This window comes from Diplotaxodon limnothrissa, linkage group LG22 (assembly GCF_057381915.1).
Source record: "Diplotaxodon limnothrissa isolate DT_005_m linkage group LG22, D_limnothrissa_male_GT1.1, whole genome shotgun sequence".
Lineage (NCBI taxonomy): Eukaryota > Metazoa > Chordata > Actinopteri > Cichliformes > Cichlidae > Diplotaxodon > Diplotaxodon limnothrissa.
The window spans coordinates 16,511,030-16,536,922 of NC_140616.1; the positions used below are offsets into that span (position 1 = coordinate 16,511,030).

General features: G+C 40.1%; 1 protein-coding gene across 2 annotated transcripts; it reads right to left on the reverse strand.

Moving 5' to 3' along the window:
• Positions 1–2,284: 2,284 nt before the first annotated feature.
• On the reverse strand, positions 2,285–23,936 carry LOC146609687 (neurocalcin-delta B). Of its 2 annotated transcripts, none has more exons than XM_085345798.1 (4): positions 23,786–23,936; positions 7,919–8,349; positions 5,997–6,102; positions 2,285–4,473 (listed from the first exon to the last, which is right to left on the reverse strand). In XM_085345798.1, exons 2-4 carry the CDS (start codon positions 8,294–8,296, stop codon positions 4,379–4,381), a joined length of 579 nt encoding a protein of 192 aa, XP_085201924.1. In that variant the 5' UTR covers positions 8,297–8,349; positions 23,786–23,936; the 3' UTR covers positions 2,285–4,378. The 2 variants fall into 2 exon arrangements, with proteins under 2 accessions (XP_085201924.1, XP_085201923.1); XM_085345797.1 differs by having other exon boundaries at positions 7,919–8,352.
• Positions 23,937–25,893: the final 1,957 nt, after the last annotated feature.

Consider the following 25,893-nt stretch of genomic DNA (forward strand, 5'->3'; position numbering starts at 1 on the left):
GTGCATTTTAAAGCAGCTCAACATTAAACACAATGAATAGAACTGGAGTCAAAGACAGCAGCTAGAGCTGTACTATGCTATGTATGTATGTATATATATATATATATATATATATATATATATATGTTAAAGCTTTTAAAATTTAGGTGAGTTGTCTACATTTGAACTATTATTATTTGTAATCTAGAGGATGTAATGTGGAATGTTAGTATGCTAACATTTTCCAGTTAGCGCGGTACACTAGCTAGCTAAAGCTAATAAGAGTTTATTTTATTAAAATAATATTTAAGCTTTCAGCTGCTAGTTTATTCACAAGGGATCACCAAAGCGACTGTTTCGCGCTTCATTCTTACATCAGATACTCTTTTTAATGTAATCCTAAAGGGATTTTATTTCTCCTCCCAGGATTGATCCAGGCATTTTCTTTTAACTTGTTCAGTGAATGTATAAACTATAATGTGGAGCCACTGATATTTTTTTTTTATAAAATATTTAGTTCAACTTTTGTTCTCAGAGAGGCTCCAAATGTTTGAGTTTCATTGCAGTTTCATAACAGCTAAGAAAGCTGTCCAAGATGTTGCTGTGACTTGGTGAACAGTTTTCATGAATATGCTTTCAGTTTAACAGAAGTCCTTACAGTGAATGGGGTCTTGAACACAGTGTGCCCGGACCAGGCTGTTCTCGGTGAGTATTGTTAATTCCAACCGCCTGGGCAGCCGAATGTTGGCAAGGCAAGGTGGCTGTTAGGCCAGCAAGACTTTGCATCTCCATAAATATCAGAGCACATTTGCAAATAGCTAGCTTGCAAATTCCAAGAGATGTTTAAAGGTCACACCACTACATTGTCACCTAAAAACAAATCTTGAAAGTATATTTGGCAACACAGAAACACAAGAAAATCACATATAGTTTGTAGTACTTTCTGCCACCATTGTGATTTAAATAAGAATGCATTCTGGGACAACTGGTTACCTGATGTCCTCTGCTTTAGTCTTTTATTTGGGATCTGTTTACCTTTACTTGCTGTGCAGGGTACCAGCACGTTAGGGTCTTGATGAATTGCAGTGACAGTTTATTTCATGATGCTTTGTATTTTCTATTAATTATTAATTATTTCATTTTGGCATTCGTATTGGCACCTATCAGGTATGCTAGCATGTCATTTTCTCATAGTTTATCACCATGTTAGCCTTTACCAATTAGAACTAAACACAAACAACACACTAAAACTAATAAGACTTTATATAAATTGGTTGGAGTCATTCTGTTTCCCCATTTTACATCACCAATAAATATTGCACTTAGTGGAAACATGATAAAGGGCCCTCTGTTCAAACCTCCAAAACAGGAGTGATTTTACAGTTGGAGGCCATTTTTGTCATTCCTCATCTTTTCTGTTGTTGATTTTTGTTTTGTTTTTACTAGCTTTGTATTTGGCTAGGATCTGTGTTACTAGTAGTAGCATGAGGCCATACCTGGACCCTACCAAAGGCTGCACCTGCAGTCCTCTAGAAAAAGTTAGTCTCAAGAGCATGGAGGAAATTCCAGGAGACAGGCAGTTACTCTAGGAGAGCTGAAAAGGATCTTAGAAGGTCCTTAACCCATTAGCAGGACTGGTATCATGCCCGGGCTCATGTGGAGAGGGTATCCAGGTAGTTCCAGGAGGACAAGGGAATTGATACACTGATTGGCCCCCAAGGCTGCCTGACCTAAATCCAACTGAACACCTCTGGGACATTATTTTTTTGGTCCATCTGACAACACCAGGTTGCCCCTCAGACTGTCCAGGAGCTCAGTAATGCCCGGATCCAGATGTGGGAGGAGATCTCTCATCATCCATCAACTCATTAGTAGCATGCCCCGACATTGTCAGGCACACGCACAACCACATGGGGGCCCACTGTGGGTTGGTCATTTCCATTTCCATTAAACAATATGGCATTCTTTAGTTCCTAACACATTACCCAGACCATATGAATACAGATATCCAGCATTATTGTTTTCCACTTTTTTTAAGCCTTGTATATAATCTGTTGGGGATTATAAGACTGCTATGGCATGAGGAGTCAAAAGGCCACAAATTATAACTAATTAATCCTGTGGAGAAATATGTATTTGTAGCTGTCATAACATCACAAACATAACCCATGTGGAGGTGCCTGCAGAGAAAATTACAAAGTAATTAATGGACGTAGACATTTTTTCCAGTCAACTTCCTTAACAGTGTGTCTTCAAATTAAATATCATTAAAGACAGTGAAAAAACAATAAGCCTTTTTCCCCATTTTATCTTTATTTTAATAACAAAATGGACATCCTACACAGAACACATTTTGCAAGTTAACAATACAAAATCTACAAAATGACAGTTTTTTGGATTTTATTTTTTTTGTTCGACAGGTCACAGCTGTACAGTATAAACAGATACAATACTGTGTTTTTTTCTTTTCCTTTTTTAAAATTCCTCTACATTTGGCACTTGACCACAAGATGCTATTGAAATGACATGTGAGACTGTAGTACCAATCGCCTCATTGAAATGTTAACAGTGTTAATTAAATTATTATCATTTTTCCACCTTAATATCACATTTATCCAGACAAGAAGACTTCCTTTACATCATGTTCAGCTTTAAATCCTAAAAAACCTTTTGCTTGAGAGATGCTGACTTTATTTCACCCTTGTTTCATCTGTATTATTGTATGGCTGTTTTACTTTTAATGTTTTGTGTGTTTTATTAATTTCACTTGTATTTTTAATGTGTATTTTATACCTCATGTGAGCTAGTGTGTTGTAGTTCTTTACTATGTATTATTTATTCCTCCGCACAGCACTTTGGTCCATTGTGGTCATTTTAAAGTGCTTCACAAATAAAGGTGGTTATGTACGGTAACGTCAGTGCATCGACCTGTCAGTTAAGCAACCGTTATCATTTACATCTGTCACAGCATCAATTTGAAATTGATTGATTTTTTATTTTTTTGCACGTGAGACAAAAACTGCACGTTCAGGACACGACGTCACATTTGCGCAAGAATGTAAGATTACATTGGAATTTAAACATCGACGCTGAGAAGTGGAAAAACTTAACTGCCGGCATTTTATTATCTTACGTCAGTGTAGGAGACTTTTAAAAGTTTTAAAATGCAGCAGATGATATTCAAAGCTGAATGCATAGCAATATGTGTGGTCCTCTCCTTTTTTTTTTAACATCTCTAGCATAAATATGAGTGAATATACTGTACAACTTTCTTCCACATCATGTTTGTCAAGAAAAAGAAAATGTTCATCATCACATTCCAATAATTTATATGTCAACATTTTAAAATGAATCTCTTCCATTGCAGCGAATTGCTACAATGTTACCACAGAGTAAAAGAATATATAAGTACGTACTATATATATTCATATAACATCTATCTTTGATTTTCAAATTATATACTTGTTGAACTATAGTTGAAGGAGAATCACAGCTCGGTTTCTATGCATATGCCAAGTTCGTGTATTCGTAGTTAAAATTAATGTGTGTACATACTGTATGTGTGGGTGTGGATACAGAACTTGGCATGAAAAGTCACTTTCAAAGAAGCAGATGGTTGTAATCTGTAGTCACGATATTCCCCTTCATTTAGACATCTGAGTCAGTTTTGGTTCCATGTAACATTCCTCCAAAATGTACAAAAAAAATTCAAACAAAAGACAAAAATAAACAAAAAATAATAATCTTTCATCCCCATCTACAATTACTCTTTGGTTAAAAACTACAATTCCCAGATCTTCAGTCTACTGTAAGCTCAGAACGCTTTTAGGCCCACGCTTACTTACTTCATTTTTTCCAGTGTTGACATGGATTTACACTGCAATACTTAAAGAACCACCCAGTCAGTCAGTCACACAGAACAAAGCCAGCATGACTCCTTTTACATCAGGAATAATGCTTTCAATAACAACAAAGGGGAGGAAAACAAACAGCCAAAACTTGATTTGGCTCAGAGTACCTCACAAATGTGCTGAATTATCCTCACTGGCCGTCCTCTCAGACAGAAAGCACAGCTTTCACTCTGCGTTTCACAAGTCTTTGATGGGATTTCAGTTCTTTTGACTTATATCTGTACCTTATGTGAGATAACCCACATGTGTTTGTCTGGAGTTTTTGACCAGGCGTAGAGGCGCATGAGCCGTGTGTGCATGTAGGAATCTGAAAGATTATATACTATTTGTAGCATGTGCATGTTAATCTGTGTCTGTTTGCGTTCATGTGCCTCTAAAGCTCGAGGTATCCCATGTGGAAGAGAAAAATCTCAGGTGTGTCAGATGGGAGAGATTTTGAAAATGTGTTAAATCTATTAAACTGCAGTGGAAAAAGTCCTTTTTTCGTTTTACTGCCCAGCACTGCTGGGATCACACTGAAGCAGTCGGACAATGGAGGGATCGTTCTTCGCTCCATCGACGAACTCCTCCAGGGACAGTTTACCTGTGAGAGACATAAATGACTTTAACAGGTGCTGCAATATGAATAGTTCAATTTTAAAAAGCAGCTTCAAAAAATATATATTCACTATTTTTTCAGCTCTTTTTTATAATCCATGAACTGCTGCAAAAGCTGGCAGGAGGAGGAAGAGACAACAAGCACAACCACACCAACTGTGAGTGGGAACCAGTTTTTAAGGACAGACACAGAAAAATCAAGAAATGGATTTGTGCTTAAAATGTAGCTGCAATAAAACTAAAAAAAAAAAAAATTGGAAAAAGCAGTGAGCCATGAAGTAACAGGCCTCCTCTCCTGTAATGGCGCAATTTAAAACAAAGCAGTTAAAAAGACTGATAACTGCTGCTGCTGCCAGTGAAACAGTTTCCTCTAAATCTGAAGAGCACCTTCAAAATTTAGATGTGCGTTGTGTGTGTGGGGTGGTGTCGTAATCTGGCTCTCTTTATTAGACAACCCATGCAAACAGAAGGTTTGAACAGAAGGTGGGTGGGGCTGCTGTAGACACAGTCATAGCTGACTGATCTCATTGTAGGGAGATCCTGTCATGATTCCAGGGTTCTGTGTGGATTTTGAGCTTTTTTGTTTGCTTTTATTATTAACATCACCGTTAATGTTATTATTAAGTTGTGATTTCTCTTTAGTTTCACTGCTGTTTAAGACTTGCTAGTTTTGTTGTTGTTGTTACTGTCAGGTTGAGGGTTTCCATACTTGTAAATGTGATCGTGAGGCTGCGTCCACACAGGAAATCATTTGTAATTACTAAATGGCAATGCAAAGGGGGCAGATCCTAAGATGAACTTTTCTCAACTACAAGGCGAGCGATACAAGCGTCTACCCATTGGGGCACAGATTATAAGCGACTGCAAGGTAATGCATAGGTTGCAGGGTTACCGCTTCAGAGCGATAGGCGATGAGGGAATCACTTCCTGTCTGGACGAGGCTTTACTTCTTATTGAATTTATGGAGTTTTAGTGGGCTAGTGTCAGTTTTGAATTCTTGGTTTTTTGAATTCCTCTTCCTGGGTTTTTTAGTTCCCTCTGTTCAACCCTGTGGCTCTTCTTCCTCTTTAGATCTTATTTAGCGTTTGCCTCCTTATAGAAGTGCAGTTTCACCCTTTTTTAAATTCCTTGCTTTCGACCTTTTTACTTCCCGCCTTTACAATCGTCTTGATTGCCTTCACATTTGTTTCATTCCCCATCAGCTCTCAGTGTATAAACAGTCCCATTTTCCTTGCAGATCATCTATTGATGTTGTCCACGTTTTCTGTGTTGATTTCTGATTTTCAAATACTTACTTAGTGTAGTATTTGGACTACAAACAGCCAATAAAGTGCTTGCTTTTGATAAAACTTCGTGTCCTCTCTCCACTACCAGAGCTTATACATACTCACGCTGAGTATGTATAAGTATTGTAGACAAACTATTTGAAAACTGCAATGTTGAACATGAGCATCCTTTGCTGACATTAATAAATGGAAATAATAAGAACAGATAATAAGGAAGCCTTACCATCTCTATTTGTGTCCATCTGCCTGAAAATCTTATCTGTGCGTTTCTCAGGTGTGGATTCGTCCTCAGGCATCTTCATCACAGAGGAAACCATCTTGTAAATGGCCTGAAGACAGATGGGGGGAAAAACAGTTTCAGTATGTACATTTTGAGGGAAAAATAGTACCGAAATAGTGTTTCGTGCACTGAACAACAAAATAACCTTAATGTCCTTTTATGCAGGTTCAAACTTTCTAAGAGTGGCTGTAATGCATTACAAACAGATGATATCTCAGTGGAAAACTGGAGTCCATTAAGCACAACTGCAAAGTGCACAAAAAAAGATCATCTTAGTGACCCATTGATCAACTTATCTCTGCAGGGAAGAAGCAAGATAGAGTGGCCCTTTCATTTATTTTTCACTCTTTGCTGCCTGATTTCACCGCAGGGAAATAAACAGAAAGCGTTCATGTAAATAAAATAAAAAAAACAAACAAAAGAAAAGAAATACTCTTTGACATTTTTGTTTTAGGTTTTATTAAATATATGGAGCAGAAGAAAATTTCCACAATTAAAAAAAAAAAAAAAAGGTTAAAAAAATATGAAAATCACTTTTGTTAATTCAGATTTTGTTAAATCTGAAGGGTTGTGGGTGGCGGGTTTTTTCCCCCCCCCCACCTTCCTTTCATTCCTGCATCTCTGCATGGGATGATTTTAATGGGAGAACAAGTGAAACATTTGTTGTTATCGTGAGGAATTTTCTCATCATTGCAACTGAAAATTAGATGGTGATTAATTTCATCATCTCATAAGCTACTTCTTTTCCACTAGTACCCACTCGGCCCGCATTTTAGGGTGTGCCATGAGGTGGCAGAACCTGGTATCCCCCCACTATCTCTGCCAGGATTCCAGGTGAGCTGAGTCAACCCACAAATGTGACGTCAACAGAATGCATGCCGCTGATTGGCCAGAAAGCGTTCCCACTGGATGAGTCATGAAAGCATAGAGGTTCTTGTAATTTATGGATGGACAAATAGGTCCTTCAACTGGATTAGCTAAAAATCTCTAGTTCACCGCTTTTTCCTCATAATATGACTATAACTTTTTTTTTTTTTTTAAACAGTTTTACTACAAAGAAACTTAATTCATCATGGTAAATGGCCTGTATTTTTATAGCGCTTTACTAGTCCCTAAGGACCCCAAAAGGCTTTACATATCCAGTCATCCACCCATTCACACACACATTCACACACTGGTGATGGCAGCTACATTGTAGCCACAGCCACCCTGTGTCTTACAGACTAAATTCAAACTCGGCCTGCGTGGAACAGCTAATGTATCGGATTATGTCCAGATATAGGCTCCATCTCACCTTCCGCATGCGCTTTAAATAAACACCGACTTTGGAGAATGGGATTACACCTTCTTTGGTACTCGGCTCAATTTAGCACCGCAACGTGTGATGTAACAACATGTGTACAGGATTGCTGGGTTGTGTGAGAGCGTACGTGATGCTCCGACTGACGTCTGAAGCATTCGTCCAATAAGGCGAGGAGCCTGTTTCCTGTAGAGTAACGATGGGGAAGTGCGCAGCTGTCCCAACTAGTGTTGAGCCAATATGACAATCAGAAGGTGGACCACACATCGCAGCAGAGTCTTTTTTAGGGAAGCAGAGAGGAACTGCTGGTTTCTTAAATTACACATCGTTGCTTTCCCCGCTGTGGGCAGTGAAATGGTTCAGAGCACAAAAGCAGATATGATGCAGCAGCTGGTATGGATGGCTGAGCAAAATATTGCTCCACTGCAGGAATAGTTTTATGAGCAGGGGAGCATGATGGCATGCAGCTCCCTCTAAAAAGCCTGAGGGGTACATAAAGCTAGAGAAGCAGAAAGATGGAGGGAAATAAAGTTAGAAAGGAACAAAAAAACAAAGCAAGACCCACCGTTACGATCTCGAGCATCTCGGCCTTGCTTATGTACCCATTCCCGTCCAGGTCGTACATACTGAACGCCCACTTCAGTTTCTGGTCCAGCCGACCACGTGAGGTCACGCTCAGAGCGATGATGAACTCCCTGAAGTCTATAGTCCCATCTCCGTTGGCGTCAAATGTGCGGAAGACGTGCTCAGCAAACTTTGAGGCGTCACCGTAAGGGAAGAAGTTGGCGTAGATCTTCTTGAACTCCTCCATGGACAGAGAGCCGCTGGGGCAGTCCCGCAGGAAGCCCTTGTACCACTCGGTGATCTCGTGCTCGGTGAAGTCCGTGTTCTCCATCAGGTCTTGCATGACGTCGGGACGGAGCTTGCTGTTCTGTTTACCCATGGTCACTGCTTGCGTTGAGGCTGTAGTCGGTGTGAGGGCAGCGATGCTTTAGACTGCTGACAGCGGAAAACAGAAGACATTAAAAGGTTGTTAGAAAATCATCTGCAGTGACCTCGAGGCTTACTGAGACAGGAGGCGGGAAGCAGATATAAATGGGAATAAAAGCGCTTAATGCATTTTCACACTTTAACTTTTCCGCGTAAATATCTCATATTTACATAAAACCATTCATCACAAGCTTTTATTTTTAGGCAAGGCAATAAATCCACATTTTACAGCCGAAAAACGGTTTTGCTCTGTCATATGAGTGAGTGAATAGCTCAATATACATTCATCACCCACGGAACAACAGCTTCATTCGCTGAGTCGAGTTTGCCATCAGCTGATAAACATCCAGTCCAATATTATCTGCTAAATGCTGGTCTCCCTCTGTGTTTATCGGTGCATGCTGCAGCCAGAAATTAGCCTGATGAGAGCAAAAAACAGTAAACTGCAGTAAACCTATCCCTTAAGGTGTTTTGGCATGTCCTAGCATTGTAACGTCACATTTACTTGTGCTGCTCATGTCAAACAAACTTTGGTAAAATGTGCATTTATAATTTTTCCCTTGGATGAAGACTTTACTAATCCCACACCCAGAAAATTCACATGTTAGAGCAGCACAAGGGTCAGAAAGAATGAGAAATAGGAAGGACAAAAACAGTATACAAATAATAATAATAATAATAATAATAATAATAATAATAATAATTTGTACCATTTATAAATTTTATTTAATGCCTTTGATTAAATTAATGTCACTGATTAAATCTGTTTATATTCTCCACTGTTCTTTCTTATCTTTCTGCAGGGAAATCACTTATGTGGCGCTGAACTAGCACATGCTCTCTTATCTTATGTGATTTTATCTTTTTCATTTATTTGGTGGCTGATTAAATGGAAAAATGCGCGCGCACACACACACACACTAGATAAAAGGAAAGCATAACCTTGATCTTGTGCACAAGCAACTGCAACACAAGACCATTGTATGTTCTCATGGTGTAGCACTACGACAGATGCACAACCACACCTATAACATGCCTTTCTGCCTGTGCATGCATCTCTGCAGATGCATCTTTCATTTCCTGCATGAACTCTGAGGCTCATTCGCAGACACAGCTATCAACATCCTCTGTAATCGCAGCCGAGATGGCTTATTGAGCTGGTATCAAAACATCTGACAGCTTTTCTTTCATTTTGATTGAGGAAAGTAAGATAAACACAGTGTGACAAATGTTGCACTCCTCCATAACTAATAATTTGGTGCAGAAAGGAAACTCAGCAGAGGACAAAGTCCATCGTCTTCCCCTGTAGCTAATTTGTTTAGCACCCTCCCTTGTCACACTGCTTGCTGCTGAGTTCTTCAGGCTAAAGAAAGAGGGAAGCTGTAAAAAGCTTAGCCGAGGATAATGACAGATACAATCAGCAATGTCAGGTCGGGTCGAAGCAGTGGAGGTACTTTGCTCCAGGAAGGGTAATAAAGTTCCAGGACCTCTCTGTTTACACTCAGGCTTTTGGCCTTTTTCCTATTCCAAATCTTGACAATGAAACTTGTAAACCTCATAAAATGTAGCAAAAACAAACACATGTGAACTTATTAGCTCACAATAACTACACGTTAGTCTATTGTAAGCTCTTGAGTGAAACATACAGGTACAGTCTTCAGTTTCTTAATCATCATCATCATCATGTATGCAGACAGTTTTCTGCTCATTTAGCTGATCCATTAATTCATTGACAGAGCTTCATACACACTGTGGAAACAGCATGAGCTCTTATAGCTAAGAGGATTAAGTCAAACTTCTGCTACAGAAAAAAAATAAAATTAAAAAAAAAGGCAGGAAACAGATTTAACCCTCATCAGTTCATTTAGCAGTGACAGTAGTTTAAGTAATCCTGCAGCAAGTGTGAAAGTGTGTGCGCGTGCCTTGAATTAAACAGTCTGTGTTTTTATTGGTTTTTCTTAAATCCAATTTCGTCTTCTTTTATTTCACACTCACACATTTTCCATAAACAGGCGGCTATAATCCTCTAATTAACTCAGAGTAAACAATGAGCGCAGACAGTGCGGCAGCCACCTCAGACGAGCTCCCTGCTGTTTTACCAGTAGTTCACTCCCATTCTGCGGCAGCGGGAACAGAGATTAGCACCTGTTTACACACCTATCCTGGAGCAAAACGCCACACGGAGGGGAGGGGGTCTCCGACTGCACGGTGGATGTACGGACAGGGAAGCGAGTCTGTGCCTTTAAATTAGACAGACGCAAACAGTCTGGAGCTGAAGGGTATAGCTGATATATGGACAGAGAGGGGGGCTTTATCCTTTCATAAACCCATTAAAGACACACACTAATCTGAGGACACCGTTCCCTAAACATTACACTCCTCAGGATTCTGCTGGTATCTGCAGGATGTCTTCTAGATCTTTGGCGTTATTTTTAACTCTTTTTAAACCGGATTTTAAGGAATGCTGCTTTTTGCTTAACCTGCAGGCTATAGCCTGCTGTGGACCGCATGTTTTTGTGGAAAATTGGTAGTCTGTGTATGCTACACAGAATTTTACCAGTGTTTGTTGTATAAGTAACAGAGCACATTAGCTGTGTCTGGTTACATGAGGGCAAAAACACCTCGACCAATTGGTAATGTGGGCTGCTCTTGTTTATGTTTGTACTGCTGTTGATCCTTCAGCTCAGCCCCTGGAGATGTGGCAGAAGTCACAATGTCTTTGTGGTGAAGTGAAACTGAGTGTGAAAAAAGCAGGATGAGGATACAGATTGAACCCTTTCCCACTGAAGCCTTAGTAAGTAAGCATTAAGTCTGATTCCCCACAGACTTCTGTGGAATCTGCACCAGCCCCCTGCTGGACATCAAAAAAAGTGCAGGTTTGAGGCACCGTGACCATCTTTTATATACAGCCTATGGGCATTCAGTGATTCCTGTAGTGAGTCTGGTGACCTTTACGGCTCTCCTTTTTCAGGCACATCTGTTCATTATCATACTTCTAATAAGCTTTAATAGTCCTAAAAGTTACTGTATGAAATTAAACCTTCAGGGTGTCAGTTCATAAATTATTGAGCCTGCAAAAAACATATCAGCTTATTTTGTTTATTTTCTTGTTTTACTTGTTCACCGCATTTAGAGCAAAAATAAAAACCTCACATCATGTTACTGATTCACATGTAAGAATCAGAGTGCAATATCTCTAAAATTAGAAACATCCTGCGATACTGAAAGGCTAATTTTGTTAGTTCACTTCTGTACGACCCCAAAGAGTCATGAAGCAGTCACTCTGCCCCTCAGTGAATGGTTGTCCCGCAAGAAGTAGTGATTCCTTACAGACATTTTATCATCCAAGAAAAGATAACACAGTATTTACAGCTTAGGACTAAGAAGCAAGTTCTGCATACCCAGGATTGCTAAGACAACTGCAAACCGAGTGAATAGATGATCCGGGTTTGTTGGAACTTGAAGGCAATCAATGTTAATAACCAGTAGTACCCATTAATGGTCTAAACAGTCCCCCATCAAATCATTTCCCGCTATGAATTCCAGACCCCCAAGTGTCTTTGAACCCCACATTTAAAATCCATCTTTATAAGAAATCTTATCACATCCAAAATACATTTTTACGCCTAACATACAAAAACACAGCTTCTGTTACGTACGTGTGCCCAACCCTCTGGTTTAGTTTAGTTTCAGCTTAAAAAGATAAGATAAAATATTTTATTTTCCATTTGTACACATACACCGAGGACACAGAAATCTTGGGCAGAGATTAGAGTCAAAGCCAAATAAATTCAAATATGTGGGACAATATGAAGTCATTTCAAGTATTAAACAGTAACTTGTGAACTGACTGTGGTATGGAAAAGTATTGCATGATATTGAAATATATATATTGCACTTCTAGTTTAGCTGCTCCTTATTTTGTTTTTTCCTTCAGCTCGACTGTGACAAGAAGCTTATCTTTTATATAAGCTTATATATTTAGCTTATCTGCCTTTCTGAACATTTATTTTTCTCCTACATTTTCTGACATTTCCACTTCATTCATAAACTCATCCCTTATCTGACGCGTTGACTGGTGCCACCGCAGCCTCGAATCTGCATTTTAATTGCTCGATGGATTCGGGTACATTTTTTTGATTATTTGGTCCTGCGTAGTCATGACGACTGACCCTGCAATCACTCCTGTTTATCGCTGTGAGTGGGCCCAAATAAACAAGAAAAGAAAAGCGCATAATTAGTCAGAAAAGAATGAAACGGCACTTCCTACAACGACTGATGGCTTGTTAGTTTGCTTGCTTTTAGCTGCGGTCCTAATCACACAGAGTCCCTCCAGCTTTGCTGTTTAAACATTAATATGGAGGAACTGAGGCAGCTAATACGTCCTCTCTCCATTACTTTAAACCAGAGGGGGAAGGTTAATTAGTATTGCCCTTAATGGCTTTACAAAAAAAGGAAAGAGCAGAGGTGGATTAAAGCATGTTGACAGTTTAAATATGTCTATGTGTTGCTTTTAAGGTTATTTTCACTCTACATAAAATTTGCTTATTGTTGCTAATTTTCCGTACATACCATTAAAGAGCTGAAATAATCACAGAAGAATAAACTGATATAGCAGAGACAAAACTGGCAACTCAACTCAAACCAGTGTTCCTCCCTGTTCAGGATCTGTACATCCTCATCATTGAAAGACTTTAGGCCGATCTCCAAGTTACCTTAGGGGGAAAAAAGCTATTTACACCCAGCTGAAGGCCTTCCTGAATGAATATCAAATTTTGAAAGTGTTCATTTATATGCTGTTGACTGTCAAATCTATTTTCCTTTAAATTATTGGTTCTTGATTGTCTTGATGACATCAGGGGATGGACAGCGCTGAATTTCCATAATTTTTACAGAAATTTACAGAGGTCCTCCTTTTTAAATCCTGTGGCTCCAGCTGTATCCCTACCTTTGACTTTTCTTCTTTGGCCCCACATAAAAAAAAAAATCCAGCATCACTAATCTAAGTATAAAACTTGAGTCACATGTCAACACTGTGCAGGGCTTGCAAAATCGCTAGCCCGACGTCCCGGGGCTAGCGATTTTTCCAGTCGGGCTACCAAAATCTATCTCTGCCCTGCCCGTTGGGCTATAGTAGGAAGGAAAAATATATGTCAATGCTTTTGCATTCTTTTGGAAATGTAGCTGGGTAATTATGTAATTGGCATCGGTGAGCCACTGTCAATATGTGACATATTGAAATCGCGTTTGAATTTGCGCTTGTTTTTTTGCTTTCACTTTGCAATTGCGCGAACTGTGTATAGAGAGCGACAGTACTGATTGGTGAGTGATGATAATTTGCGCACCAATTCCTCTGACATCGTCTTATCAATCGTTAGCTTACTATGCAAACATGACAAGTGAAATCTCCTGCAGCAAGCTTAAACATATGAGAGGTTGATCGCGCAGAGAATCGCTGACCGTTATGTGTGTGTGTGTAAAAGCAGCAGGATATATATTTTAGTTCTGCTGAGCCAAATAAGACAGGTCAGGGTGAAGAAGTGACAGCCAAAGAAAAGCTTACCACAAAACGGAAAAGTTATGACAAATCAGACTATAAGGCAAAAAGAAAGTGCAGCTTTATGGTTTCTTGGACAAAAGAATTTCTGTGGCTGCAATATGACGAGCTAAATAACCGGGGCTGCACATAACTGGTTCGCAGGTGCGCATTCGCTGTCAAAATAAAATAAAATAAAAAACGCGCACAAGATATGAAGTTGCAACGCGTGTTTGCATACATAAGATTTTCAGGAGGAGGACAGACATTTGTTTAGAACTCTTAAAGATGTCGAAGAAGCTCCTTTAAGCAATTACTTTGGTGTTCCTCCACCTCCAAACAAATGTCAGAAGGAGTCCGAACCACAAAAGAAGCACGTATTCTCGGAAAAGTGGTTTCAGGAGGTGAGCTGGCTTCAAACAAATGATGAACGCACAGAGATGTGGTGCGGAATGTGCCGTGAAAATCCCACTCTAGCGGACAAAAACAGTGCTTTTTATATGGACGCAAACGCGCGTTGCAACTCCTTATCTGGTGCGCGTCTTTTATTTTGACAGCGAATGCGCACATGCGGACCACTTATGTGCACCCGTGTAAATAACATAATGTTCTGCCGGGTGTGTTGTTGGTTTTCTCTCGATTTCTGAGTCGACAAGCGCCTTTGTTACTGGGACCAGTCATTTTAAGAAAGGCCCCCATTAGAACCCATGAGAAATGCAAGAAATGCATTATTGCTCAGTCTGCAATATCTTTCCCAGAACAAACACCAATTGCAAATAACATACTAAAAATAAACCTGAAAAATCTGTTTAGAACAGCGTACTATGTTGCAAAGAGTGAACTACCACTGGCAAAATGTAGCAGTCTTTGCAAACTTCAAAAAGCTAGATCTTGGTTCCACTTGTCTCTTACCCGTGACTTCAGTGGAAATTTCAAATTCAGGATCTGACACAGACTGATTCATGTCCTACACAGTTCTTACAAGTTCATATAAATTTCTGTTCAATTAGAACCAAGTATTTGAGTTGATGATTGTAATTTTTATACAATGTTGTAATTTGTTTTTCAACAATTTTTTGATTAATGTTTTGTTTCCTTTACAATATTATACATTAAAGTATAATATTGTAAAGGAAACAAAACATCAATCAAAAAATTGCTCTCTTTTTTATTCGGGCTACTTAAATTTATTTTGGGCTACCAAAAACTGAAGAGTCCCTGCCCGAAGGGCTACCAGGGATTTTGAAATTTTGAGAGGCCTGCTGTGGTTAAGTCGCCTATCTTTCAGATGAGGTGGCTATCAAAATTCAAGTCCATCCTGTCTAGAAGCCACCTAGAGACACTGATCCATGCCTCTTGCCTGGATTATTTTAACTGTCTTTTGATTGGAATTAGCCAGGCCAGACAGGTTCCATCTCTCGTCGATTTTAAAACTTCATGGCTTTTACCCAGTGTGAGCTGCTATCTGTCTTGTACTCTGGCCCTTTGTATGTACCTGTACCATACGCAGGTACATACAATTATAAGTTAATTCATAAAAGCTAGTTAATTCACTAGCTTTTATGAATTAACTTATAGCTGATTTATTGTTTTATTCTGGTTCTCTCATTTTTATACATCGCTTTGGTCAGCTGTTATGTTGGAGTTTTTTAAGTGCTTTAGAAATAAAGTGATGGTGATGATGACAAAGAGTTATCAGACTCATAAAATCAGTGATTTCACCACATCTTCCAGCGAAAAGCAGACTAAACTTCGAATGGCACAAAGGCTGATGAGGACACAGCAGCCTTGAAAAATTAGACGGTTTGCTTTGAGGCTATGAATTAATGCTCCAATCCCCTTTGTCCCAGTCTAATTTGTATTTGCACATTTCTCTCACAGAGCCATGTTGCACACTTATTACGAGCCAAATAATTAATATAATGAAAACTTAACTTTAGGTTTATCTGTGTCTAGTTTGCATCTCCTCTGCGTTTTTCTTTTCTCTCCACTGTGATCTGTGACTGATGAGATGATTTACAGTTTAACTGGTAAGTAAGCACAGGCCAATTAGAGCAAATGTTTTCCTGTCCTTTTTATTACCGCTCATAAAAAACTAACAAACTATTTCATACAAACATATGTATAAAACTACAAGACAGATTTAAGCACATAAAGTTATTCTAAGTATTTAGTAATGCACAGTATTACTCCTATGATGATGTGTGAGGCCGTTTACACACCACCCTGCAATTATGGGTAACCACAGGAGTTACAGCTGCAAACAAACCCAGTTTACTACCATCATTATTTGCTCACAAGCATCTGAAACCATCTCTGTGGCACTACATTTTTAACTGCAGGAGCTACATTAGCCAGAGAAATCTAAACAGTGGTGTTTGTTTAATATCGGACATCAACAACTTCTTCTACTATTTCCGGATGGTTAGAAAATTCTGATGTCAAAACAATTTATTTGGCAAGTAAACGCACGTCATGATGGGTCACGATCATTTTATTTAGGGTCCGTGTAAACAGTGAAGATCTGATCTGAGCTTTAATGAGACTGAAGAAATTTTGCACATGTAAACATCGCTAATGTTACATTAACCTTTTGCTCTGACCCCCGTCTCCCTCAGTTAATCAGATGTAATTAAATCCAACTTAAATTAAAGCTTAGCTGCAGCAGGTTTGCCATTAATGATGTGTTTTCGATTCAGGCATGGATGGCTCTCTCTCTTCCACTATCATGCACAGTTCATGCAGCCCTCTGAGACAGTCGAGAGGAACGGCTCTCGGTTGAAGGTCTGTGTGTATTTTAAAAGAAATACTGATGGGAAAAAAGCTGAACATCTCTTCAGCCAGTCACCCTAAGAACTCCGCTATTTCTAGCTCTGTGAGATCACTGCCAACAATTAACCGGTAAGGCTCTTACCTGGTGCTGCAGGCGGACCAGCGATGGCACTAGGGCTGCCACGATTAGTCGACTAGTCACGATTACGTCGACTATCAAAATCGTCGACGACTAATTTAATAGTCGACGCGTCGTTTGAAGCTTTGTAAGATCCCAAAAGACGCAGGAATTAGTAGGATTTAAGAGTGTAATAACGGACTGAAACAGAAGATGGCAGCACTGCATGTACAAGGATGCCAGCTGCCGTTAAACCCCGAAGAAGAAGAAGCTCTGTCCCAGAATTCATAGCGCGGCCCAGCCCAGTTTCCAACAATGGCGGCAGCTAGTTAGTTTTAATGTTACTCTTATTATTCTTTCTGGGTCACAAAATAAATGTTTAACATATTTTCAGGCGAGAATGTAGCTGTGTAAACCTCAAATATCTGCTCAGTTTATCAAGACACCACATATTTTCAAAAGCGCTCCGACGTTTTCGGAGACATCTGTTACCCACTAGCTCGATAGCTAGCCGGGGGCGAGGCTCACTAGCGCCGTGAGAACACCGGACTCCCGGCAGATCATTTTCAAACCCACTGCCGTCTTTCGCGACTCAGGTTAAATATATATAAGTCACTTAGATAACTTAAAATGTTATTGTTTGTCTTTTTTTAGTATTTTATTTGTTCCTGAGTAAATCGGTTTGGCTGAGATTAAAGTTATAGTTCTTACACAGCTGAATAAACGTCAAGCAGACAGCTGATTATCAGAAGTGTGAGATGCTGGAAAATTTACTCCGGTGTCCCGTTATATTTTAGATAGCAAGGAGTTGATTAAACTTCACCGAAACAATCTGCAGATTTCATTAAAATTTAATAAACTATCATCTTGTCTTTATTTTTAGTTAGCACAGACCTTAAACACTTAAAGCTGTAAGCTAATGATAGTTATATAAGAGCAGATGCTGCTGGTGCAATAAGCTGTAGTTTTACGTCCAATGGATGATGATCTGATTAGTCGACTAATCGCAAAAATAATCGGTGACTAGTCGACTATCAAAATAATCGTTTGTGGCAGCCCTAGATGGCACCGTTACATAACTAATGCTTTGACAAGTAGACGGATCTTGCGGTTTAGCCGGGCTCTCCCTCGACCATCTCATAAGGTCAGCACAAGAGTGTGACTCTAGTCTAACCCGAGGAGGGGAGAACGGGCCTGAGATAGAGCCGCTGACCTCAGCCTGCACAGGTGTTAGTGAAGCTCTCCAGAACAGGCTGTCTCTTTCAGTGCGGCCTTGACGGTGCACACACAGCCACCATGAGCTTTAGTGTTCGAGGTTTGAGGTCTTTAGCAGAAGACGGGATACACCTGCTGGGCCTCCAGGCAGATTTAACTCCAAAAACAGCCCAACAAACAAACTGCACACCTGCAGCACCAGCATCATCAGTGGCACCAACAGGAGGATCAAAGCCAAGAGAAGAGAAAATACACCTTTAAATCCACCAAGAACTACACCGAAATCAACCGCATGTAGAAAGGAAGATTCAGTACTTACACACATATTTAACCTTTTTTTGGCATAAAATAGATCTTAACATGCTTAAAATGCATCAGTCTGACAGCAAGTGGGCTTAGTTTTCAGAGAAAGTCAAAAGCCGCTGCTGTAAAGTTGGATTTGAGCATCACCACAATCCCCGTTTTATCTTTTTCTAGTCTTGAAAACAAAATCCAACGAATTGCACAGCCCTAGTATGCAGACAGCTCTTCGCACTGTACTACACTTGACTCATTCGTGCTGTTTGACTCAAAGGGCCTCCACATGGCATTCGTCCCAGAACATCTCATTGCCCACTTACGCAACAGCCACAAGGCTCCATTTATATCCTGCAGGTAAATCTTAACCCCACAGTCCAACAGATAATCCAAGAACAGATCTGAGGAGGTCAACGGAGAGCGCGAGAGGCCGAAAGAGACACGATCGCAGATAGACAGTTTATGAATGACACATTCATAATGAAATATGATGCATCTGTGCCCGCGCTGCAGAGCTGAGGGCGGCTATCCTTGACCTAACAAGCAAGCAATTATTAGACCTACGGGGGCGGCAATCCGATCTCCACCCGCAATTCAAAAGTTTGTTTCATCTCAGCTGTGATAAGATATTAAAAATGACACTTTTACCATCTCACATTAGACGAGGACACATGTGAACGCCCCCAGAGGCTCGGTTTACGCAACGGCAAACCGACGTCACAACCAGCCTCTTTCGTCTTTGAGTAGCTTATCTGCAGTTCTCTTCCACTTCATCTGCGTTTGAAAGAATTTGTGATCAGATGATTGTGGCTGTATAACTCTTTAAAACTCTTATATATGCTGCCTTCTAGGCTTTAGTACGACCTTCAAACCTGAAAATCACAGATCTTTGTCCCCATGTTATTTTTGGTGGGGTTTTTTAAAGTGCTTCCATATTCAAAAATTCAGGCCAGTCCACGTTAACTAGCACGTAAATCCACCACTTTAATGGATAAATGGTCAAAGATGTTACCAGGTGATTTGATGAAGCATGAGGCAAAAATGATAAACAAGACAAACAAGACAAACAAGACAAACAAAACAAACAAATAAACTGTCTTATTTCTGCAGGAGACGTGCCAAGAGGAGGCTGCGACACATATTCCAAATGAAAGGGAAATACTGGACGAGGTTCAAGCAGCTGGCAGCTTTAAAATGTTCTTCATCTCACGTCCTTTCTGTTTCTATTAAATTCGTTTCATCCTCGCTGCCAGTTTGCTTTGTTGAGTTCAACTTGACTGACGTTTGGTGCATGAAAATGAAGTATGAAAGCAAACAACAAGGCCTTGAAAGCCTTATTTACAAGCGCAGTTTTAGTTATAGATGAACTTCGGAGTTATTCCAGCGGAGTGAAGTGCAAAGCCGACAAACTCCTGCATTTTTTAATGGGAGAAACGAAGCGCAAAGACACACTGAAGCATCATAGGTAGTCTCGTGCAGCTGGAAAAGTGAGGTTTCGCTCATGTCAAAGGTTAAAACACATAAATATAAACATCTTCTGGCCACCATCCATCAGCGATCACATGCTTGATGATCCCGAACATCTCAAAGCACCTCAGATATCTGCTGCAGGCCGCATAGCTCTGGGAGCACACACACTCACGTTACAAGTGACGACGGCTGTTCGGTGCAGCATGCCTTAGCAGCTCCTTGAATGTCTCCGAGCAACTCTATCTGCCGTGTTATTTAGCGTAAGGTCAGAGTGGGATTGCTGCTGATTATCCAACACAGTCTGAGGATGTGAGTGAGGTTTCACTGGGTTTCTGCCGGTGAAACAGGATGCACAGACCAACAGTGAAACTCAGTTGTAGTAACTTAGTACGACAGCGACTCAAGGTTTAGGTTTAGGAAAAGTGAAACAACTTAAAAGTCAAAGCAGGTTGGTAAACTTAATCAACTCCAATTACATGTGAAACATCATCCAGAGCTGAATCAATGACTATTCAGCTGAAATGTTCTGACTTTGGATTCTCAGATTTGATCACTTCGTGAATTTCTTGGTGACATGATCCCAAACATATTTATAGACCACTGGTCAAAACACACAGACCCTTAATCATTCGTCTTAATCATCAAATAAAGTAGAAACGATTCAGAGTACATGAAAACAATCGCTCGCTGCATAAAATGTAAAAGTTTGGTATTAAAACCGAGACAAAAACTCAAATTACTCTTAAAACAAAAACTAAAGCTCTTCATCCACACAGGAAGTGATTCTCAGTGACGTGACAACCAGAGAGTGCTGAAAGTCAACAACCTTCAACTCCAAGAAAATAATGAAACGCTTTTCTTGACTCTGAGACGCATAAATGAAGCCACTGCCGATGACAGGATACTGGTGATGACTTATGATAAGATATATAAATACATCAGAGGGTTTCCAGGGTAACCTGGGCCTAGCGACTAACCTTCAGCGTGAGCAACAGCTTTAAAGTTTTAAAGTTAGCCACTTCTGTCTTCTAACACCCCCTATTGTTTGTGTTTATCTTAACAATGCATTTATTACTACCGGTGTGTCATTTCATCGGGGGGGGGGGGGGAATATCATTATGTCTCTGAAGGAGCTCCAGCTTCTGACTGTGAAAGTCTGGGATGATGCTGGTGTTTTAAATAACCATTTTGTTTTCTCATTTGTTCATGTAAACAAAAGAAAGTCCTTCTGCCTTTCACCACATACTCTTTAAAAACTCAGCGAGCACAAATCTGATGTGAAATAACAGAAAAATAACAGCTACTGTTTTTTTCCAAGGATACATATCAGACAAGGGAGCCAATATTCCAGCAATTTATTGGTAAATCCCCAGAAAATAAATAAGTAAATAAAATAAAACCAAATTTATGTGCCTAGCTGAAACATATCCACAGTTTTATTAATGGACATACAGAACAGACAGTTAATCCATCTGCTCCTCTAGCTTTAACTTCATGCTTGCGCGACGAACCTTTTGGCGTTCGACATATGCTTAACGTGCACTTTGCTCTCCAATGTCAAAAACGACTTCTTCCCTTCCCACGGCAACAACTTCATCATAATTCAGCGCACATGAGCTCCCATTGTGAGACAGCGTTGTGCGTCAAGGCGCTGCAGAAAACCACAATCATGACACCGAAGCCATTATGAGGGAGCGAATGAGAACAAGATAAAAACGAAAAAAAGAAGAAAAAAAAAGGAGCGTCTCTGACGACTCCAAAGGAGGCAGAGCTGCAGAACGGACAAACGCCATCACACACTCACAGCAAAATGCCACTGATTGCATGAGAGGGCCGCTTATTTTTGCACAGAGTCTCTAAATGTGAGTCTCTCCCTGAAACAGCCTGTTGTAAAGACAAAAGGCTACAGAGATGGAAATGTCAATCTATCAGATGACTAAACAACTCCCACCCCTCTCAGTCAGAGATATCTGCATGCCAGAAATGTGGCTTTCTATCCAAAACACAGTCCATGTGACAGGTCGGAATCTGTTTCTTCTCTCTCGTGTTATCTCCAGCTTTCTCCTTCACTTCCTTTTATCCCCCCCCAGTCTACTCTCTCTAAAAAAAGTGTAATTCAATTTAAAGAGGCGCAGACTGCTGCTCAGACAAGCCTAACTACAGACCAGGCTACCAGTGCGGTCAGTCTGGCCCAAAACAAACTGAGAAGACACCCACGCCGGTGAAAATAGAACATCTGTTCAAATTTAGCACACATCTGTGAGCATCCTGAAAGCGTTTGACACCAAGGGGGCCATTATCTCGACTCCACCCTCCACAGGTCTTTCAATTATCTTGTTATGCTGTATTGGCCGCTCGAGCTGTTGAATTACTAAAATCGAATCAGAAGTCTGGAAGCTAGAGGTTTCGTGTGTGAGTGTGTTTTCTGTTTTCTTTGCATGCGAATGACCCTCCTTTCTCCCATTTCTTCTGGACCACTGAACTCTCGGATTTATTTCTCGGCTTCTGTGTCCGTTAATGTTTTCCCCCTCACACCACCTCCCTGTCTGATCCCCCCGTGGCCACTTCACTGGAACCATCAGAGGAAACTCAACCGTAATGCACCACAGTGTTTACATCAACAAATGAAACCAAAAAGACGCCTTAAAAAAAGAAAGAAATTTGCACGAGTTCAACTGAAGCCTGGAGGAGCTACTTGGAGATGGAGCTTCAGTCAGTTTAATCCTACATTAGCTGCTGGTCCGTCTCATGGAAACCTGAAACCAACAGAGTCAATATTTTATATATTAATTATTTACTCTACATGCTGTTGGGAGGAAATCTTCACATAATGGGCACCAATTGCTACCAATTGATTGCTATTAAACAGCAAAAATATTCAGCTTTTTTGTTATGAGCTAACCAAATTAATCAATCCATACCCATTTAACTCGCATTAAATTTATTAATTACTTTTGCTCAACCTCAGGAAGAGTGAGAGGGATGTTTTATGTGTGTTCTATAGGAAAAACAAAACATGATTTGTGTCAGGTTAAGCCAGAGTCTCTTGATAAAGCAAAAGATTCAATTCATTTCAGTTTTACTTATATAAAATTGAAGCCTTTACCATCCCTCAAAAGAAATCAAAAGGACAGCTTCTACAAGTGGGATTTATTTTATCCTAAATTAAAATACACGTTATGTTTGTCAAAATGCTCAGACTTCTGTTATTTAAGCTAACAGAGACTCTTTGCCTTAAGTATATGCAGCTCAAGCAGGCTTACATGTGGTCTGCAGTGCATGCAACTACACTAAACAAACAAAAAGCAAAAGACTCAGATAAGAGAAGCAGAAGCCTGCAAATATTTGAAACGCTTTCTGGTGGTTTCTCAGTGGCTTTCCTTTTTGTGCGTTTTCCTTCTGGGTCTTCTTCCAACAGCTTATTAGTGCACTGACCAGACACCCCACACTTTAACCAGAAACTCTGCAGAAAGCAGATTGCCCACTCACCTGACAAAGGTGAAGCAGCACCACCAGTCCAGTAAAGCTACCCTTGCCCTGCTTTAATCCACTGGCTAACTGATGTGCATTTGCTGAAATGAGATACCCTGCTTCACTCAGCCTTGTGTGGTAGCAGGACTCCCTTCTTTTTTCACTTCCTGTTCTCACTCCTGCTTCAATCAAATGGAGAGTGCAAAGACTGAAAACGAACACCTCTCTTCTCTTCAGGGGCTCATTTAGGACAAGAAGCACCTTCATCCGATTAGAAATGTAGGTAAAGCTTTATCCGCTGCTAGCGTCGCGAAATACCTCTGCAACTGCAAAGTTATGTTAGAAAAACATGTGCAAAAAAGGCTGCTTGTTTTGGTCATTTAAGACAAGCGAATAAAAGTGGAGGCAAGCGCTTTGGAAGCGGTACAAGGACGCTTCTTCAACCTGTAAAGTCATCTCACCTGAGTGCGGGGAGGGAAAACTGAGGAGGGGTGGGAAACAAAGTATGAGGAAGCGGGCAAACTGTGAAGGAAGAGACGAACACAACATCAGCGACCGCTTACCTCGCTTTCAAGTTGCTGTGGGGGGCTCGTTAGGAGTCTCTTTAGAAGTCCATTATTAGTACGAGGACGGTGAACGTTTCAGAGGAAGCAGAGCTGTGCGGTAGGTGAGCTGGAGTTTCCCGGGTGCTCGCAGTCCAAACTCTACCAGGTTCTTTTCCCGATCCGCTGCACACACTCTGTTTAGCCCCACAGCCTCTGGGCGTGACGTCAAGGCTCGGCATCACGTGGAGCGGCAGCGGCCAATGGGAAGCCACGGTTTCCTGGCAACAGGAGCCCGGCACCTGAATGGCGATTAGCATTTAAAAACTGTAGCCACAAGTTGTTCGTTTACTAAAGAGTATATCAAATGAAACATAACCCCACTGTATTTAATAGCATCTATGTGCTTATTAATGTTTATTAATGTTTTATAATGGTCTATAAACATATAGAAGTAATTGTTTTATAAGTCATTTTGTGGCTAATGGCCACCTGATGCACATACACAAGAATACAGATCAAGAACCTGTTTAAAATAATTTAAAAAGCATTAAAATAACTTATACTTTTATTTACTTATTAATTGCTTACAAATTATTTACCATTAAAAAAATTAAATAACGCTGCACATACAGCGCCACCTTTTACTAAATATTTACACAGTTTATGGCAGCTCCGGCTCTTATTTAAACATTTTCTCCAGTTTTGCATGCGTTCTGTATCTTTTACCTGCCGTACTGTTTGTTTCTCCCCTAATGTGGGATGTGTGCAAACTAGACCTTCGGATGGATTCAAATGATAAAGATAAACAGCTGACACTAAGACTACATTTTCAGTCATTTGCATTAAAGTTCAGCTTACTTGCTTTGTTTTGCATTCTCTTGATCAGCATAAATGCGCTTGCTTATTTCTGAGTATTGCATGAGGAACAGGAGGGTGATTAAGATGATAACCACCATCCATTTGCTGTGGCCCAGTACAGGTGTTCCCATGCAGGCACATTGGGAGCCATGCTTTGGCTAAGATGATTAAAGGAAGTCAAAGCCACAGGGATTATTCAGACTGTGTTCCAGGGAGTATATTCTTAATGGCCTTATGAAGTACACCGAGAACCCCCTCCCTCCTGTCGAGTCAGCAAAATGCTCATCACACTGATCACAGCAATCCATTACCTGTACAAAACAATGTTCGATGAACATTAATCACATATCCATGCACAGGAATCATCTCAGCTTCTTTTGATCTCTTTCTAGTGTTGAAATATGTAATAAAGGATTACAATAGAATTCAGAATAATTATTCAGCAGGGTGATGGCCTCCCTTGCTCAGATTCACTTAACTTTGTTTCCTGAATAGATGAGCTTATAAACATAGCGGTGGTGCTTGCAACAACAAAATCTGATCATGAAACACCATCTGTTGAAACAGGGAGATAGCGAGCACACCCAGTAGATCATTCAAAGTTTAACAAATACAGTTTTGTGCAATCAGTATGATCACAACATAAGCAGCTTCAACTGTTGATACAAGGTAGGATGGATCCATGCTTTCATGCTGTTTAGCAAAAACAACAAACATAAAGGCTCATCATCATTTTTGCAGTCTTCTATTGTTTAACTCTGGTGAGTTTTTGTGAATTGTAGCCTCAGTTTCCTGTACCAGTTTACAGGCGTGGCATTCAGTGTGCTCTTCTGCTGCTGTAGCCCGCTGCTTACAGTTCATGATGTTGTGATTCAGAGATGCTCTTCTGCATACTTTGTAACAAGTGGGGGGTTTTTTAAGTCCCTGTTGCCTCTCACTGGTTATTTTCTGTTTTTCAGATCATATTCTGCAAACTCTAGAAATGTTTTTGTGGAAAATCCCAGTAGATCACATTCAAAGTCACATCAGGTCCAGGTTCAGATTCCTTTATTGTGAATTGCCCAATGCAAACACACAGAAAATCACAATTTTATAAGTGATTATAGTGAAACAGTCACAATGATAAGTGAAATAAAATCATTTAAGATAGTATTGCACTCTATAAGAACATTGCCACCCACTGCACATCTGGATCATTGCATTGCGTTATTAACTATGCGTTACACAGAAATCTTCGATTGAAATCATGTTTCTGGAAATGTGATTGT

Coding starts and splice junctions, on each gene's coding strand:
- LOC146609687 (XM_085345798.1), bottom strand. CDS start 8,296: ATGGGTAAACAGAACAGCAAGCTCCGTCCCGACGTCATGCAAGACCTG. Junction 6,103..7,918: donor AGATGCTCGAGATCGTAACG/GTGGGTCTTGCT, acceptor ATCTGTCTTCAG/GCCATTTACAAGATGGTTTC. Junction 4,474..5,996: donor GATGGACACAAATAGAGATG/GTAAGGCTTCCT, acceptor TGTCTCTCACAG/GTAAACTGTCCCTGGAGGAG.